This window comes from Pecten maximus, chromosome 1, assembly GCF_902652985.1.
Source record: "Pecten maximus chromosome 1, xPecMax1.1, whole genome shotgun sequence".
Taxonomy (NCBI): domain Eukaryota; kingdom Metazoa; phylum Mollusca; class Bivalvia; order Pectinida; family Pectinidae; genus Pecten; species Pecten maximus.
This window is the reverse complement of record NC_047015.1, coordinates 36,010,766-36,029,157: the sequence shown is the minus strand read 5'-3', so window position 1 is coordinate 36,029,157 and position 18,392 is coordinate 36,010,766. Positions and strand designations below refer to the sequence as shown.

The following is an 18,392-nucleotide window of genomic DNA, read 5'->3' as shown; positions in this document are numbered from 1 at the left end:
GTATGAAAAAAACGAGTGCCCGTTTCTGCCCGATCCTGTAACTTATGCGTACATGAGGCCAGTGAGACAACAGGTTTATTCCGCAGGAATAATTCTTGGTTAATTCTGGTATTAGGGTTTTGGAGACGTGAAAAGGACTTTTCTATATCTACATAATAGGTCCCACGCATAATTTGTATTCTGAAAATTTTAAATGAAATCTACAGCAAAAACACGGTAAACCCCATAGTTCCCGCTACAGAGTGATCCCTAATTGTGTATATACTCAGCATTAGCTCATGTAATCGGCTTGGTTTGGTTTGGTTTTATTTGCTTACTGTGAGGAAGGCCTTGGGCTCTGTCCCCTGGCCGAGACATACCAGTCATTAAAATGGTAGTTGCTACTCCTGCTTAGCGCTCAGCATATTAGGAGTGGGACGACTAGTTCGCCCGTTGTCAGTATAATGTGACAGAGTGAGGTGTCCTGCCGGGTGTCTTCGGCAGTATGCTTCAGTGAGGTAGCACTATAAATCGGCAAAAGTTCCGGTCTATAACAAGGAGACTTAACACGAATAAACCGCAGCCTCCCAAAACACACATACGCACTCACCACACTCATGCATGTCGCACGTACGGGAGGCCGTCCTTAAATGACCTTAGCTGTTAATAGGACGTTAAACAAAATAAACAAAAATAAACAACTGCCCTGCAGGTAGGGCGTAAGAATTGTACCTGCTGCCCCCATTGCATGATCGTAAGAGGCGACTAAACTCGGGATGTTATCTTTTCTTTTTGAACAACTTTTTTCTTCCTAATGTCTCCCTTGACAATGCCTCACTTTTGGCCTATAGTTGAGCATTCGCCGCTGTGAGGAAGGATTTGGGTTCTGTCCCCTAGCCGAAACATACCAGAGTCTTTAAAAATGGTAGTTGCTGCTCACTTTCAGGTCGATTTTCATTCATTCGTCACATCATGCATATGAAGCTAACAATTTCGGTACAGCATGTATATAGCTATATGATTCGTTAGGCGAAATAACTTGAAACAGATTGTGCAACCTATGCACTCTAGTCATGTTTTCACACATACGAAATTCACTTCCAAGATTCCGTAAGTAAGTTAACCGTAAGTCGGTTAATCCAAATGGTCATCCTGACGTGACCCTTTAAGCGATGTCGGTAGATGTTCATATAACGTAGTGAGAATGACCATCTAGATTTTTAGGTCACCTGAGACGAAATCTCAGTTGACCTATTGTTATCGCCTTTTGTCCGGCGTCGTCCGTCGTGAACAATTTACATTTTCAACTTCTCAATTACCAACAGGCCCATAGACCTAATATTGGGCCTGTAGCATTCTGGGATGTAGGGCTACCGAGTTTGTTCAAATGGATGATCTTGCCTTCATTCAAGGTCACAGGGGCCAAATGTGCTAAAATATATCAAAACTCAAGTGACCGTTAAGACCCATGGGCCTCTTGTTTGTATTTCACTTCCATGATTAGGTCTACTAATTTTTTTTTATTTTTATGTTTTTACGATTATTTTGATCTTCACCAGACACCTCCGACTTACGTACCGGAGTTTAAGAACCCGTGCTGGTATGAATATGGAAATATGAGTGAGCCAACGTTACACTGTTTACCGTTCTTCATGATTCTCGGACAGAATAAATGTGGAACTTCCGACCTGTATCCTAGTATACTTAACCACCCTGATGTCATTCCTGCTCGGGATAAAGAACCACAGTTCTGGGCAAGACATCGACATTGTTACTGTAAGTATGATTATCTCCCCTGCTTTTTGTTGTCCTGGATTTTCGAAATTGATAGCACTTTTAACATTTAAATTTAAGGCTAAGCTTAATGGTTTATATAGGATAGGATTTTCACATCGACGTTTACTCTAGTATACTTACCCAGTGTAATTAGTGAATATCATATAATGTTGTTTTGTCAAGTAAGAATTGTTACAAACAGATAAAAGTCCCGGCCTATCACAAGGAGACTTAACACGAACATACCAAAGACTCCCAAAACACGCATACGCACTCACCAAACGCATGCATATCGCATGAGAGGACGTCCTTATATGACCTAAGCTGTTGAAAGGAAGTAAACCAAACCAAACGTTGTAAGCATGAATTGTTTTACAACCCACTAATATTTCCGGATTCGATCAATCATCATCTATAGATGTGATCAAAATATTACAGCACTAAGTGATTTTTTTTAATACTGTTTGCTGAATAAACAATTATAAAATCGGAGGCAAACGGATGTCAAATAGGGTTTCCAAAACCACTGTGAAACCTAAACGACCAATTGCCGAATGTGCTATGAATGGTTAAAACAAAAGCATCAATGTACTTTTCTAAGCGTTAAACCTTCATCAGATTTATCCTTTTTCTCAATCTAATTAAAATCTAGATGGTCATTCTCACTACGTTACATGATGTAACGTAGTGAGAATGACCATCTTGATTTTAATTAGACTGCCTTTTTCTGACCATAGCTGTTAACAAGACGTTACAAAATACTCAACCAAACCAAACGTTTTTAATAATTTCACCTTCCGTTTTCAGGTTGTGGTAATTTGACTTACAGTTTTCGCTGTAGAAGTAAGTATTTGTTATGTATAATATGTTTTCTTGTAATTACTTCCTTTAAAAAAGTGTATGAACATTTATTTACTATATTCACATTGCAGCCTGACAGATTGTCTTTTCTATCATCGTATGAGAAAATTTGTTAAAAATATAGAACGCATTTAGAATGAAAACCCTTATTGACGAAAGACAGAATTATCTGTATTGCTTTTTTAGGAAGTAAACCATGGACCTTGAATCAGTATGTAGACTTTTTCAAGGCCACGGCAAAGAAGATCAAACTATTATCGGAATCTACAATTCAGACGGATAACATGCACCACACCGAGTTTATTACAGGTATGTATGGCAACTCCAAAAACAACACCATAACGACATTATTCTGTAATCAATCCATGACAAATGTTTTAAAATCTTATTGATTATAAATATTTGATAAATGGACATATTTCATAAATGGACAAGTAAAATGTAAATACAGATGCATTTAAAAGTGGTATTCACTGTCCTGCTGGGTATAAATTCGGCAACAGTTCTGCGCTAACTCGAAGAATATCAACACGAACATACCACGGCTGCCAAAACACACACAATCACCACATACATTCATCTGGCACATATGGATCTTTTTACGAAAATATAACTATATTTTTCATACAACATAACTGTATATTGACAACGTTCAATCCATCGTCGGTAACCAACGGTCCTGACGCTCACGGAAGAGAAACCGATTGGTACAGAGGATCTTGGTTTGCCTTATAAAATAGCAACCTATAAAATACTTCCATACATATTAAAATTCGGAACTATTTTGTGTGAAATATATTTTCTGGGATTCCAGTCATAGGGGCCGCTACTAAAACATGCATTATATGTGCTTCACATTTATATAATGGTCAATGAATTTAAGTACATGTAGTTCACTGTTCTTTAATTGTCGACACTACATGTCTCGAAATAGACCACACTATCAATTGGCTGAAAAGCCAGATATGATAATCTACATTTGACGTTTACCATCTCCAGTTTTAACGGACAATTAAACTTGGTGTTTTCATTATAGCATCGATGTCTGATTTTTGAAAGTCTTTAAACTTATGCACATTGTGTTAGAAAAAGTTCTTTCACTATCAAAAGGTAATCCTTAGAAGCCCACGCACGGGAGGCAGTCCTTAAATGACCTTAGCTGTTAATAGGACGTTAAACAAAATAAACCAAACCAAACCAAATCTTGGCAGCCGCCGTTACTATATATAGCAGAATCGGAACCCCCAGGTAAGCGGTCTTCTGATTGGTCAAACTTCCCTAAGAAATATCTTTTTTCGGAAACGACGAAAAGTGTACTAAGCGTCCAACGGTCCCTGTCCATGAGCTTCATGACTGGGTTACCGACGATGAGTTCATTCCCTTACACAGCTAAATATTTTTTAGCCAAATAGGATCATGTCTCGACAGACCGTTAAACATAATCAATCAAACTCATGTGGGAGGTCATTCTTAAATAACCATAACTTATGATAGGACGTTAAACAATACCAAGCAAAATAATCTAATTAAAATATAGATGGTCATTCTCACTACGTTACATGAACATCTAACAACATCCCATATGGGATCACGTCAGGGTGACCTTTTGGATTAGCCAATCAAATGACTACTTCCAGAAGTCACTTCGTCCTACATAGCATATAGCTATATACAGGCTGTGCCGAAATGGTTTGCTTCCGATGCATGCTATGACGAAATGGTTTGCTTTAATTTCATCGACAAATAGACAATTCGCCCTGAAAGTGACATACACATATATCAAAGGTCACCCTGACGTGACCCCATATGGGATGTTGTTAGATGTTCATGTAACGTAGTGAGAATGACCATCTTGATTTTAATTAGATTGCAAGCAAAGCCTTGTGTATTTTGTACAGTCTTCACTCCACTACTTCCAAAAATACAACTCAAAAGCAAATATAAATTTGCCGTACTAGCGTGCCCGTGTAATAGAAATAACAAAGAAAGGGAAAGGAAGACCGAGAATTAATCAATTAACTAAAAAGCTGAAAACGCGTACCCTATTAACTGAATATGAAACATATTTACAAACCGAGCTTTTGGGTCACCTTTAACCTTGCCTGTAACGAGTCTGCGACATAACCATCCTTAGCAGTTTCACTCTTCCATCGACCGTGCCTCTTAAAGCACCTGTCATTCACGCCGTTATTCGCGGCGACAGTGGCGCCCCCAGCGCGCAAACTGTGCAATCCAACATTTCTTACGTCACAAACTAAAGACAAACGCCTCGAAATGGCTTGTCGGGCCCCCGTGTAACTCAAACTCTTGTTCTTATGAATAAGCTTACACGTTGAACCGGAGCGGAAAATAGCCTTGAATAAAAATATATCTGACTGAAGGTCAATCCCCGCGATTTCTATATATTTGAGAATCATGGCGTGGGGACATGCCGATGTCTGACCCTTACTGATAACTACTTCGCTACCGTGACGGTATTGGTCGGTTTTGCTTTTCCTGATCACTAAAATGAAATGGCTATCGAATATTTTTAGATCCGAACACAGCAGATTGCTAAGTTCATTAAAACGTAAAAAACCAGAAAAACACAATAAAATCATTGACAAGTCCCGAATAACGAGCAAATCCCTACTATCAGAAAACATGTTACATAAATGAATCAGAGTGTCCGTAGTAATTGGGTCCTTTTTGCAGACTGGCTTGCGTGATGTCCTTTTGGAAGACTCCATCAAATTACGAACGAAACTGTTAGTCGTGTGATCAGACTGTCCGTTGATGTCATGTACCCATTTAATGGCGTACACAGTCGCAGAGATCACGGAAAATGAGGAACGCTTGTCCAACAGATAATTTAAATACAGAGCCAAATGCACTGGATTAGCAGGTAACGCACAGCAACTATGCGTAGAGCAAAACTGTTCCCACCTGCGAAACGTGTCAAAGTATTTCTTGTTGGTATTGTCGCTTTTGCTATTCAGGAGCCTGTCCGCCATATTACGCGATACATTGTGTAGCGCTGATTCCGCCGGTACCCCCGCAGCTCTGACGGCCTTGTCAACAGATCCTCGCAGACCTATGCCTGTTAAGAATAACAATCAATACATAAATATAACATGTTCAATGACGGAAATCTAATCGTAGTGCAAACATGTTGAAAGATAATACACCTTTCTCAAAAATCCCGTTGTTCCCCCTGCCGCCGATCATTACCCTGTTTTTCGATAACGAGGTGTAATCTTTAACAAAACTAGCAAATTTGTCCCCCTGACATAAAACAGGCCAGAAAGCTGCTGAACGCCAAGCTGGAACCACTAATGTCCCATAGGCCTGGTCTGCCTTCATTTTTTCTAACATCTTACAAACAAGCCGGGGAGGGGGCACTTACCAGTTGTTTACCCTCCCCCAGAACACGGTAAAAGCGTCAAACCCGAGCGATTGTACATACGCCCTTGTTATCCATGAATAACCTGACATTGTGACCTCTGACCCGATCTATAGTAGTAAACAATACGCGCTTCGCTGCCTCCAACTCTCTCCACGTGGAACTACGCACGCGCTCGTCGCTGTCCCATGTTCCTATGACCACGCAGTCACCATGCTCGTACAACCTTTCCACATTTGGAATAAAACCGTCGCCCTCAGCCAAGGCCAATGCCTCTTGCATATAACCAGTGTCCTCGGCACTAAGTGTTTCATCTCCCTCCATAAGAGGATCCACACAGGGGATAACAAAACCTCCGTAACCTACCTCAGAGGCATCGGTACATATTACCTTTGAACATTTTTTACTCTCCCTCAATGTCGACCCTTTGTCGTTTAAAGTTTGTACATTAGAAAGCCAAAATTCTATTTCGTTCAGCGCCTCTGCTCTCAAAAACACTCCAGCATTCCAGCTGGCTCTCGTCAACAAACTTGCGCTAAGTTCACGCGTACGCAATCGAACCATCGATCCTATTACACTGTGCATTGATATGACCAGTCCTACAATGCTGGCGATATACCTGGCCGAGAACAACAGTTGACCTCTGCTACAGACTAACGACATAGTGTGTTTCAACAATGACACCAGTCTGTCAACCCTGTCGGTGGAAACTCTAAGCACGCCTTCTATCATTGCCCACGTGTACCCGAGCCACGTGACATCCTGGGATGGCTCCCATTGGCACTTTTCGTCCGCGATAAGGAAACCGTAATCTCTCAAACATCTCTTTACGCATTGACTGGCTACGTTAGCCCCGCCTACCGTACCATGACCACCAATGCCGTCGTCCAAAAACATAACTAGTTTGTGACCTTGACCACGCACGTGCTTGACTACCTGTCGTAAGACCTTTGTGAATATATAACCCGCCGTAGATACCAAACGAGAGAACGTTAAATACAAAGAGTCGCGCGACTCCGCCCATTTCGACCTCGAAACCTAAGAAATTTCTATGTTCGGGATAAATTTCAATGTGATGATAGGCTGACTTTAAATCAAAAGTGAACAAAAAATCGCCTTGATGAAACAAATCTCGAGCAACCCTCGCATCCTCGTATTTAAATTTGAACTTGTGGAGAAACACATTTATGTGGCGACAATCTAAGACAAGACGCGGTTTACCTGCCCGGTTGTACGCTACTGTCAGAGGATTGACAACACGTGGCTGAACTTTGACCTCAGATATACAGCCAATGCTCAGTAAATTCTCAACCTCCGTGTTAACAAACTGGGGATTGTCACGAGCAGACTTATTGTTTCTCAAACGAACATTTGGAGGGATTTCTTTAAAAGGCAACTTATAACCGATAAAACACTATCGCTGACGCCAGTACCTTTCCAATAAGCTAAACACTTATTCAATCTACCAAACGGCGAAATCGCCCTTTTTACTCTAACCGCCGAGACGGTAGAAATATCGTCAAGCTCAACATGCTTAGTATCAAAAATACTACTTATCTTTTGACCGTTGCTGGGTCCAACAGCTGACATGGCTGGGCACTCTGACCTCCAATGCCCGGCCCTTCCACAACCATAGCACACCCCAGGCCTAGGGGTCCTGACGGGGATCACTTTGTCCGATTGTCCTGAGTGTTCAGCTGGGGTTGAGTAGGTACTACGCTGGTAAGGCGAATATCGAGATCTCCATTTTGTAGATTTTTGCTTAGCCGCCTTGATTTTACGGTCCGCTCTTGACCGGGCCCGGTCCATCCGTTTCTCGTCGTCCGAGTCCGAGGCGAGGGGATTAGAAATATACTCCTCGACGGCTTTCCATCCAGCCTCCGACGTGTCGGCCAGTTTGATAAGCTTTTGCCGATGATTAATCAAGTCCATACCTTCGGCAATAAGGGATTTGGTGGCCTGAGGGTCGTGTAGAGATATTTCATCAGCTTCTTGTAACTTAGAAGCGACCTTCCGGTTGAACTTGAATTGCTCTTCGCAGCTCTTTTTAGTGAATTTATGATTGTCCACACCGATAAAGTCCTGTCGTATTTGCGCTCGCTGAACATTGGAAATGTCAACCTGTTTTGCATGGATTTTGGCCTCTAATTCACCCAACTTCTCTGACATTAATACGTCCAAACGAGAGAACAACGCTGATTGTGCCTCATCGACAGTAGATTGTATATGTCTGTTAATTCCTGGATCCATGATGTTCTAGAGTACATGTATATAAGAGCGAATTTTGCTGTGTCCGCCCTGCTGTGATGGCAGCTAGAAAGTGACCTCACGACCACGTGTACCCGGATATGTACACGTGTACCCGCTCCCGCGGAGCGTGCGCCTAGCACGAGTAATACGATGTCGTTCAAGACAAATTATTCCCGCTATACTGACGAAACGCGGGAATATTTAAATCTTTCATAAAATGTGCATGTTTGGTTTTGGTTTTATTTGTTTAACGTCCTATTAACAGCTAATGTGCATGTAATGGCTGAACAGTTCTGTTCATATCCATCCTATAGATCGGATTTTAGAGGATAGTCAGAGATTAAGCCCGTCTCTTCCAAGTGGACTGATTTTCAGTTATATTGGTATTGACGCAAGGGTTGATGATTATTAAAGTATATTTTCTATTAAGAATAGGGTGCCACTGTTAGCTTCTCCATTGTGCACAGCTGCATTAAAAGTTCCGGCCTAACACAAGGAGACTTAACACCGCAGCCTCCCAAAACACACATTGGCACTCACCACACATGATTGTCGCACGCACGGGAGGCCGTCCTTAAATGACCTTAGCTGTTCATAGGACGTTGAACAAAATAAACCAAACACAGGCAATTTTTAGAATATATGTAAAGATAAATAATGTGTAGTTCTTTTTCGGAATATTCATGCATTTGGTTCGGCGCAAGAGTGAAGAGTTTGGTTTGTTCGCCCTGTATCATTTTAAAATGGTACCGATAGCCTGTGGTGTGCTTTACTAAAGAAAACATTTTTATGTAGAGCTCTCTACATGTATTGAGTAAGCATAAACTTGGTTTGTAGTAATGCATGAAACGGGCATATAGTTTTTAAATATTTTTTATTGGTTTATTGACAAATATTTATTAAAAAGTATTTTTTTTACTAACAGTAGATGATCTACAGCTTATATATAGACAGTACACCTTTTAATATAATTCAAATATGTCAAAACAAAATGACGGCATTTGATGTTATATTACAGGGAGAGGTGGGCTTTCTATGTTTAAACATTAAAGCAAATCTAAACCGTTCAAATTGTATAATAGTTATTTGTTATGTTAGGTGAGGCCTCTCCCTCGAATTTGTGGGACAACCGGTGGTGGTGGAATTATGACGTCAACCGGTATGATACGGAACCCCCGGCTCTGACAAACGCGGATTACTTACGTCACTTCCTGCCAAATCTTAAAATGATCATCATTCTAAGGAACCCTGTAACAAGGTAAGTGTTAATCTGTAACTCCATTCCTTAGAGTTTTCTGACCTATAAAATTCCCTGTCCCGATACTTGTCTTTTTGTTGAGATTATGCTGTTATATTTGGTAGCCATTTAAGCATTTTACTTGCATACGCATCGGGATAGATATGTTCCCTCCCTTTAGCCGAGTTGGTTTTTTGCTTATATACCAGGATGATTCTTTCCAACAGAGAGCCATTTTTTCCTTTTCATTGAAGCTTGATATATTACTAGTGTCTTTGAATAGGGGTTAATATATTGGTCATGTCGATTGAAAGTACATTGAACTTAAAATACACACTAAATATAAATCAGTCACCACCTTATCTATATCGCAAGTCTCGTGAACTCAATATACCAGTTTCAGTCATAGACAGAACAAGAATAGAAAATATTACAGCAAATGGCTCAGAGAGCAGTAAGTTGAAGATTATCATGATTACTCTATGAACTCGTTGGGACATATCCTCCTTACTCGATTTGAGCAGCAAACAAATAGATTTCGCTCGTTCATGTCGCGTTGGATCTTAGCTGGTATTCATGTTGATAACGTGACATATGGATGCAAATGTACATGGATTATATGTTCGGTGGCATCGTTCAAGCAGATGTCACTTTCTCTGTACTTTTACAACATCTCTGTAAATCAATCATTGATCCCAAGTTTTACCTTATATTCAATCATATCAGAATATAGCTCAAATCATGTATTTTTCTACCCCTTATTGATTAATCTCTTCATATGCATTCATTCAGATCTTGGTATGGACTTAGATTTCTCTATATTAGATATTGAAAATGAAAGACAAAAAAATGAGAGCTTCTGATGCGATCTGTTATTTATTACAAGGTGATAACAACTATACTAATTCAAGATTGTATACATTAAAAATTTTCTGGAAATCTTTAATGTATAATTATAATTGATTTTTAAATTAACATTAGCTTGTGAAAATTATTTACCCTTTTGTGAGGTTACCTCCCTCACTCTACTTCGTGTTATACAAGGAGGTCCACTACGACTATCAGAAGTAATGGTTTGGTTTGTTTAACGTCCTATCAACAACTAAGGTCATTATTGACGGCTTCCCTTGTGATAGAAGTAATAATGACTAATCATTTATGTGGTTATGGTTCATTTTCATGCCTCTACAAACTGTAAAAAAAATAAAAGAATTTGACGTGGGGACCAAATGTTGACTCCACCTTTGCAATATAAACCCTAGGATAAATTTGGCCTCTACATTTACATCATAATTACAATACGGGGGAATAACTGCCTGCATGAAGAATGATTAGTCGCATGTATACTCGTAATATAAAAACATCACAGTTAACCTGGTTTGTAATCTTAAATGATGTATGGCAATGATGTAGTTTTAAAAGCTGTAGCTGTATTCTTGTTCGATACGTGAAATAGCATGAAGAGCCATCAAATTTGACATCTTTTTTTAAACGGACAGCAGTTGCACTTGACCTGTGTGCTTCAAACAACAACTTGCTGATTTTTTTTTTTTTTTTTTTTTTAATCTTGTCTAGAACATGAAAACCAATTCTTCGAAGAGTTGGAACATTTATCTAGGTAACCAAACTAAATGTGTCCCTTGAATCTTATTCATTATTTCTACTGTAATTTTATTTCAACGAGAATACTATACTGGAACATGGGAGGTAATTCCCATATTACAAAGAATACCATGATGGTGTATTGTTTACATCAATCACAGTGGTTGGTGAGGGACAGTGGCTCGTCAGTAACAGGAAATTGTTCCTCGTGCTTCACGATTACCCCATCAAAACCTCTTAGCAACAGCTAGGTAATCTTTATGAATATGTAGACGACTTCATTTTATTATTTCATAATTACAAAAAACAGCGTGCATTTGAATATTCGGTTAAAAGAAACCAATGGTCGTCTTTTGGAATTCCTAATCATAGATCAGAAAAATAAAAGCAGTGTGAAAATATAAGAAATATTTACTGAAAAAAATGTATACGTACACTTAATATGTATAAATAACTGTTTCTTTTCAGTGTTGATGCCGGATTTCGTTCTAATTATAATTTCAGGCTATATTCTGATTACCCGTATATAAGTAAAGGGATCGTATCCTATTTTGTGTCGTTCTAATTATAATTTCAGGCTATATTCTGATTACCTGTATATAAGTACAGGGAAAGTATCGCCACAACGGTTCCACCAAGAAGTAGCAAAGGAAATAAACTGGTTCAAGGACTGTATAAGATACCATGATATTCGGTACTGCGTTTTCCGTAACTCTTTTAATGAGGTAAGTATGATGAACGAAATATGAGTCATAAAATATAAATACTGTATATGAATGTTTGGTATTTAGGTTAAAAGTAGGAAAATCATTTCCATATTAAAAATGTGATCATCTTTGTTGCTCTTAAGTTTTTATTCCTTTAAAGTGACATCACGGTAAGACATGTTTTGTACTTTGTGTAATATAATTACTTTATCAACAATGACAATTTCGTTGAGCTATCATTATGTAAATAAAAAAGGTGAATTAATAATTATAAAGGGAAAATATATCGATGTTGATCAACAGTCTCGATATGAAATCTTTTACTTCATGCGCACAACACACCACACACTGTAAACAAAAAGACTTCCCAAGTGAATCGGCTGTAGGTGAGTGACAGCATCAGTTGTAGGGACCAACCAACCAATTGTTTTCCCATAGACTTTAGTGTTAACCTTTTTGGAGTATTTTATTGATATTCTTGAATTCAATATGACAATTATGGTTTATAACAAAAGTTTAGGGTCCGATATAACACCTAATCAAACAAAAAAGTTGGGTCATTCAGCTCAAATTTTCTCCAGGGTAGCCATTTTGAAAACGGGTGAATTTCGCAGTAAATATTCTCAAAAATCTTAAATGTTTACCTGTTAATTATTATTAGACTACCTGAACTTTTGGGAAAAAAATCAATCGGACTTACGAAATTGATATCAACATTTCTTATTGATAGTTACCTATCAGGCTACATATCTATTTTCTCGCTTCATAACATACTGGCCAATCAGTGGCTGCAAGACATTTTATCCTTGGCTCAACTTTCTATACACGGGGCTGTTTCAAAAATATATTTTTTCAATTGGTTGGTTGTTCCCTATATAATAAAAGATGGGTAAATGGGCGAGGAAGACCCCTTTTGGGATGACATAGGGGGATCTGAACCCTCGGGGGGAGATTGTTAAGATGCCGAGTGTTTGGGAACTAAACAATCTCCCCCCGAGTGTGCCGAGTGTTTGGGAACTTTACAATTTCCCCCCGAGGGTTGAGATCCCCCTATCTCATCCCAAAATGGGGTAAATGATTATTTTTCTCTTATCCTGTTTTCCAATCGTAATGTGAACGAGTCCAAACGTATGTAAACAACAACACGTGGACGGCCGATGACTGTTGTGATAAGGCTGCAGCAGACGCTTTACACCGGATCTAATTAAAATCTAGATGGCCATTCTCACTACGTTACATGAACATGAACATGTAACGTAGTGAGAATGACCATCTAGATTTTAATTAGATTGCTTTACACCTTACGATGTTGATTTCATACAAAATATAGTTCCGATAAGCTTGTCAAAAAGAACACTAAACACTCAGTTAACTCTGATAATTATTACTTATTTTAATTTCTTTTGCGAATAATACTGATATTTAACATTCAAACGTTCCGGGTCAGGTCATAGTGACGTCACCCTATCGGGAACAAGAGCACGTGTAGCTTGTCTTTTCCCTAGGGTGAGATAAGAAAATCTCACCCGGTAAAACTGCGGATATCCCTGTCCAGGGTAAGAGAAAATGGGTTCTGTTACCCGACCTAAACAAAACAAATGTTTTATTCCTGGTTGATTTCAGATTCAGAGCTCACTCACAGGACTGGTTAACTCATCGCTTAATATAAATAGGTTGCCATTCAACTATGTCCAGGTATAGTGACACCGACTGTATTTAAATGTAAACGTGTTTTACAGGCCAATGTCAGAAGTACGGCACGTCTCCAAAATGGATTGTACGCTGTGTTCATAGAAGAATATATGAAGTTATTTCCACGGGAACAATTTCATATTTTACGCTTAGAAGAATATTCCAAAAACAAGACTGGTGAAATGAAAAAGATATTTCGATTTTTAAATCTCCGTAAGTATTTAAAACTCATTTGATACCCATACCTAATATATAGTGTTAAAATGTCATTGTTATCCCCCGCGAAATGCGTTTGCGGGGGATATTAAATTGGGCTCCGTCCGTCCGTGCGTCCGTCCGAGATTCTTTTCCGGGCTATAACTCCATAACCGTTCAACACAGCTCCTTGGAACTTTCTGTATATATCAGACTAGTGCCATAGTTGTGCCTTTTGCTATTGCGGACCTTCCATTTTCGGTATGTTTTCTGTCACCATGGAAACTTAGTCAAAATACCAAATTACTGTTTCCTTTTGTTTCCAGGCTATAACTCAACAACCGTTCGACGCAGCTCCTTGAACATTTCTGTATATATCAGACTAGTGCCCTAGTTGTGCCTTTTGCTATTGCGGACCTTCCATTTTCGGTATTTTTTCTGTCACCATGGAAACTTAATCAAAAATACCAAATTACTGTTTCCTTTTGTTTCCTGGCTATAACTCCAAAACTGTTCAACGCAGCTCCTTGAAATTTTCTGAATATATTAGACTAGTTGTGCCGTTTGCTATTGCGGACCTTCCATTTTCGGTATTTTTTCTGTCACCATGGAGACTTAATCAAAAATACCAAATTACTGTTTCCTGAATAACTCATACTTTGAGCTTGATATATACATGTATTTGGGTTTTCATACCTACTGCGGGGCGCGGGGGATAATGCCAAGCTTTGCGGCTCCTTGTTAAATATCTTAGATGGTTTCCATTTGTATTTGTTTCAGGTGACAGTGAGGTACGCTTTACCTTTACACGTAGAAACAAGGGTTCGAGGAACAAAACAGACATGCTTCCAGAAACAAAGGCTTTGTTGACTAAATTCTACAAATCTTACAATGTTCGACTGGCAGATTTACTTAGGGATAGAAAATTCATGTGGATTGACTAGACATCCAAATCTCTTTTTCATCCTGATATAAACAGTTCAAGTTCACATTTTATATAAGATGTACTTCTTATTTTCTAGAGATTGCCTGTGTGTTAACAAATTCATATTGCTTTAGGGAACGAGGAGTAAACGTCGGAGTTAATGTGTAAAACGAGGCTGCGTTTTAGCAGTACATATTGATTAAAAATGATTGATTAAGCTGGTAGTAAGCGAGTCTAATACCAATCTAATTAAAATCTAGATGGTCATTCTCACTACCTTACATGAACATCTAACAACATCCCATACGGGGTCACGTCAGGGTGACCTTTTGGATTAGCCAATCAAATGACTACTTCCAGAATCTTGGAAGTGAATTTTATATGTCCGAATTAGCATGACTATAGTGCATAGGTTACATCATCTGTCAATTTGTCATTTCGTCCTACATAGCATATAGCTATATACAGGCTGTGCCGAAATGGTTTGCTTCCGATGCATGCTATGACGAAATGGTTTGCTTTGATTTCATCGACAAATAGACAATTCGCCCTGAAAGTGACATACACATATCTCAAAGGTCACCCTGATGTGACCCCATATGGGATGTTGCTATATAGCTATATGCTATGTAGGACGAAATGACAAATTGACAGATGATGTAACCTAATCCAAAAGGTCACTCTGACGTGACCCCATATGGGATGTTGCTAGATGTTCATGTAACGTAGTGAGAATGACCATCTTGATTTTAATTAGATTGGTCTAATACTGACGAGTCGGTAATTTCGTAGGCTGTTGAGAGGCAAGTCCGAGAATGCATGAGCTGGTCTGAAAGTGTCCTGACCTGATCAGTCCGTCCCCTGGTTCGGTCAAGCAATCAGCTGTATTGGTCAACCATTCAGTTGGGTTTGTCAAGTGTACAAGTTAGTGGTTATATTACGTTGATATCAACACAACACGGTATTGATTGAAAGAAAGAAAATAGAAAGTTAGAATGTAAGTTGAAGAGCTAACGAGTTGATCAGCCAGTGAATAAATGAGTGAGCTAGTGAATCATTAGTGATTAAATCAGTGAGCTTATTAGTCTTTAGTGAGTAATTCAGTAAGAATGAGCTAGCGAGTCACCAGTAAGAAAATCAGCGAGTTGTTAATGCGGATAATAATGAAATATGAAATCGTTCATGGAGTAAATCAATAAGTCAGTCAATGTAACATTGTGAATATTTCCGTGCAGCACGGAGTGGTTCTTAACAGAAACGTTATGTGATTATGTTATACAAGCATATCTTTTAAAGGCTCAGTAAATTGAAGCTTAATTAACTCAACCAACTTAATTTCAGCAGTTTGTGTTTTTAAAGTACGTAGTGCACTGTTTCTGCAAGGAAGAGACACACATAAGACGGGTGTTTTTCAGTGAGGTAGCACTATAAATCGGCAAGTTCCGGCCTATCACAAGGAGACATAATACAAACATACCGCAGCCTCCCAAAACAAATGCGCACTCCCCACACGCATGCATATCGCACGCACGGTAGGCCGTCCTTGAATGACCTAAGCTGTTGAAAGGACGTTAAACAAAAGACACCAAACCTAACCAAATCATAGGGGAGGGGGTATTTGTCAATTGGAAATTCGATTTGAAAGTCCGTTTTGCTTGATTACATTACATGACATTACTTTATTTCCATCTATAATAAAACATTTTCAAAAAGGATTACAATAAACATAAATTCACAGTGTACCCAATAATCCTTTATTTATATTGCCCCTATCTCATTTCCTGCGTCAGATCGTTTATCTCAAATAATTACAAATTCATCAATTAGTCATTTCCATAATCCATAGTTCATTGTGGCCTTTTTTCGATATATTCCAAAAACACTTTTTCACGAAATGGTATCTTTTGAAACATTCGGTGAACTGGTGGTGACGATACAGGAAAGTGCCACTGGTGGATAAATAATGATTACCGCAAAACATTAATTTCGTAACACACCAGGCTTTTTGCGGTGGTTCAAATTCGATTCGAAAACTGATTTGTAGTAATTTGTAAACTATTATGCATCACAAAATAGTTGTTATGTTTGGAAGGTCCGATGGCGATGTGAAAACGCATTTCCTATTCATATGAAAACCAAAACCATAGAACGGGAGTTGGTGTGCCATTATATAAAGGTCGAATCCGTATGTACGTCTTTACGTCTACAAGCAGGATCTTATCTTTTCTCTTCTTTCTGAACAACTTTCTTCTTCCTAATGTCTCCCTTGACAATGCCTCACTTTTTGCCTTTAGTTGAGCGTTCGCCCCTGTGAGAAGGCTTTGGGCCCTGTCCCCTAGCCGAGACATACCAGATCATACCTATCACAAGGAAACTTGACACGAACATACCGCAGCCTCCCAAAACACACATACGCACTCACCACACGCATACATGTCGCACGCACGGGAGGCCGTCCTTAAATGACCTTAGCTGTTAATAGGACGTTAAACAAAATAAACCAAACCAAATCACAACACATTTAACCTTATTTTATTTTTTCTGTTCCGAAATATTCTATCTTTCCTGTCGGCTCTTTTTGTTCTTTGTCTCCTTGACACCCGTTCTTGTATGACCCTGGTTGTTGTTGTGCCTTGGATCCTATGCGCAAATGATCCTAGCTTTTGAGAGGACGTTGAAATTTGTAAACCTTTTCACGAATGTGGCATGTACAATGCAACTGTGTGATATGTATTGCAAATCATAAAGATGTTTCAATTAATCAAGATATCGTACACTTTAGCAAGCGATGCAAGAGTTCGCCTGGGATCAATTTTAGGGCCATTTCTATTTCGAATCTTAATACATGACATTGTTTAAGACATAAGTTGTACTATGAAGTTCTACCGGAAAATTTATGTGAGGTCGCAAACATGGCTATTTAATTTAACCATTACACATCCGTACCAATGACTATAAGGAAGAAGATTCGATTCACCCCTCTTTGTTGATGAATACTATTTCTCATGAAAGAAGTCAAGTGCAACTAACACCTCGTATCTCTATTTCGACAAACGCAAGTTGGATTGACCATATACAAATGTACATTACGTTATTTGTAATGCCTCTAAAAATTAAGTCTACCTAGGAATCTTCAATTTAGTATTGACAGGAAGTGTCTTCAAACAATATATTTTACTTTCATAACACCGCGCTGTATAGAATATGATGACATTATTTGGTACAAGAAAACGTTTAACCAACGTCAGATGCTAGAAAATATATACAGCTCGAAACAGCCAGAATCATGACTGGTACTCGTAAACTTCTAGCTGTTGATAGGACGTTAAGCAAATAAAACCAAACCAAACCAAATCAAGAATTTCTATCTAGAATTATCTAGTATCATAAAATTGTCCACAATCAGTGCACATCTTTCCTAACTAATGTTTTACCTGCTCGTCAGTCTAATCACAGGCATCTGCTTCTGGTTCGTATTAATAAAAATAATATTAGCCCTACTCTTACTATATCAACAATTTGTAACATTCGAAATACCGGAAGTGGGGTTGAGCTTCGATTCACTTCAAATTTAATTTCAATCCGATTAAAATATAAAATGTACGTAAACTTCAATAACGTATCTTGGTTTAGACTCCTTAAATATCAATGCATGTTATTCTTTTGTCGTATGAAAATGATTTAAAGATGAGAAGATGGATCAAAAACGATCGTGATAGACAACGATGCATCGACTTTGGAAAGGAAGTAGTCTGTAAATTTAGAGTGGTTTGCAGGGGGGCAGTC

At 38.7% G+C, this 18,392-nt stretch overlaps 1 protein-coding gene across 1 annotated transcript; it reads left to right on the top strand.

Moving 5' to 3' along the window:
• The first annotated feature begins 1,151 nt into the window (after positions 1-1,151).
• On the top strand, positions 1,152-14,927 carry LOC117341000 (carbohydrate sulfotransferase 15-like). Its single transcript, XM_033902833.1, has 8 exons — positions 1,152-1,157; positions 1,539-1,809; positions 2,563-2,598; positions 2,803-2,925; positions 9,347-9,506; positions 11,665-11,812; positions 13,534-13,699; positions 14,462-14,927. Exons 1-8 carry the CDS (start codon positions 1,152-1,154, stop codon positions 14,623-14,625), a joined length of 1,074 nt encoding a protein of 357 aa, XP_033758724.1. The 3' UTR covers positions 14,626-14,927.
• The last annotated feature ends 3,465 nt before the right edge of the window (positions 14,928-18,392 follow it).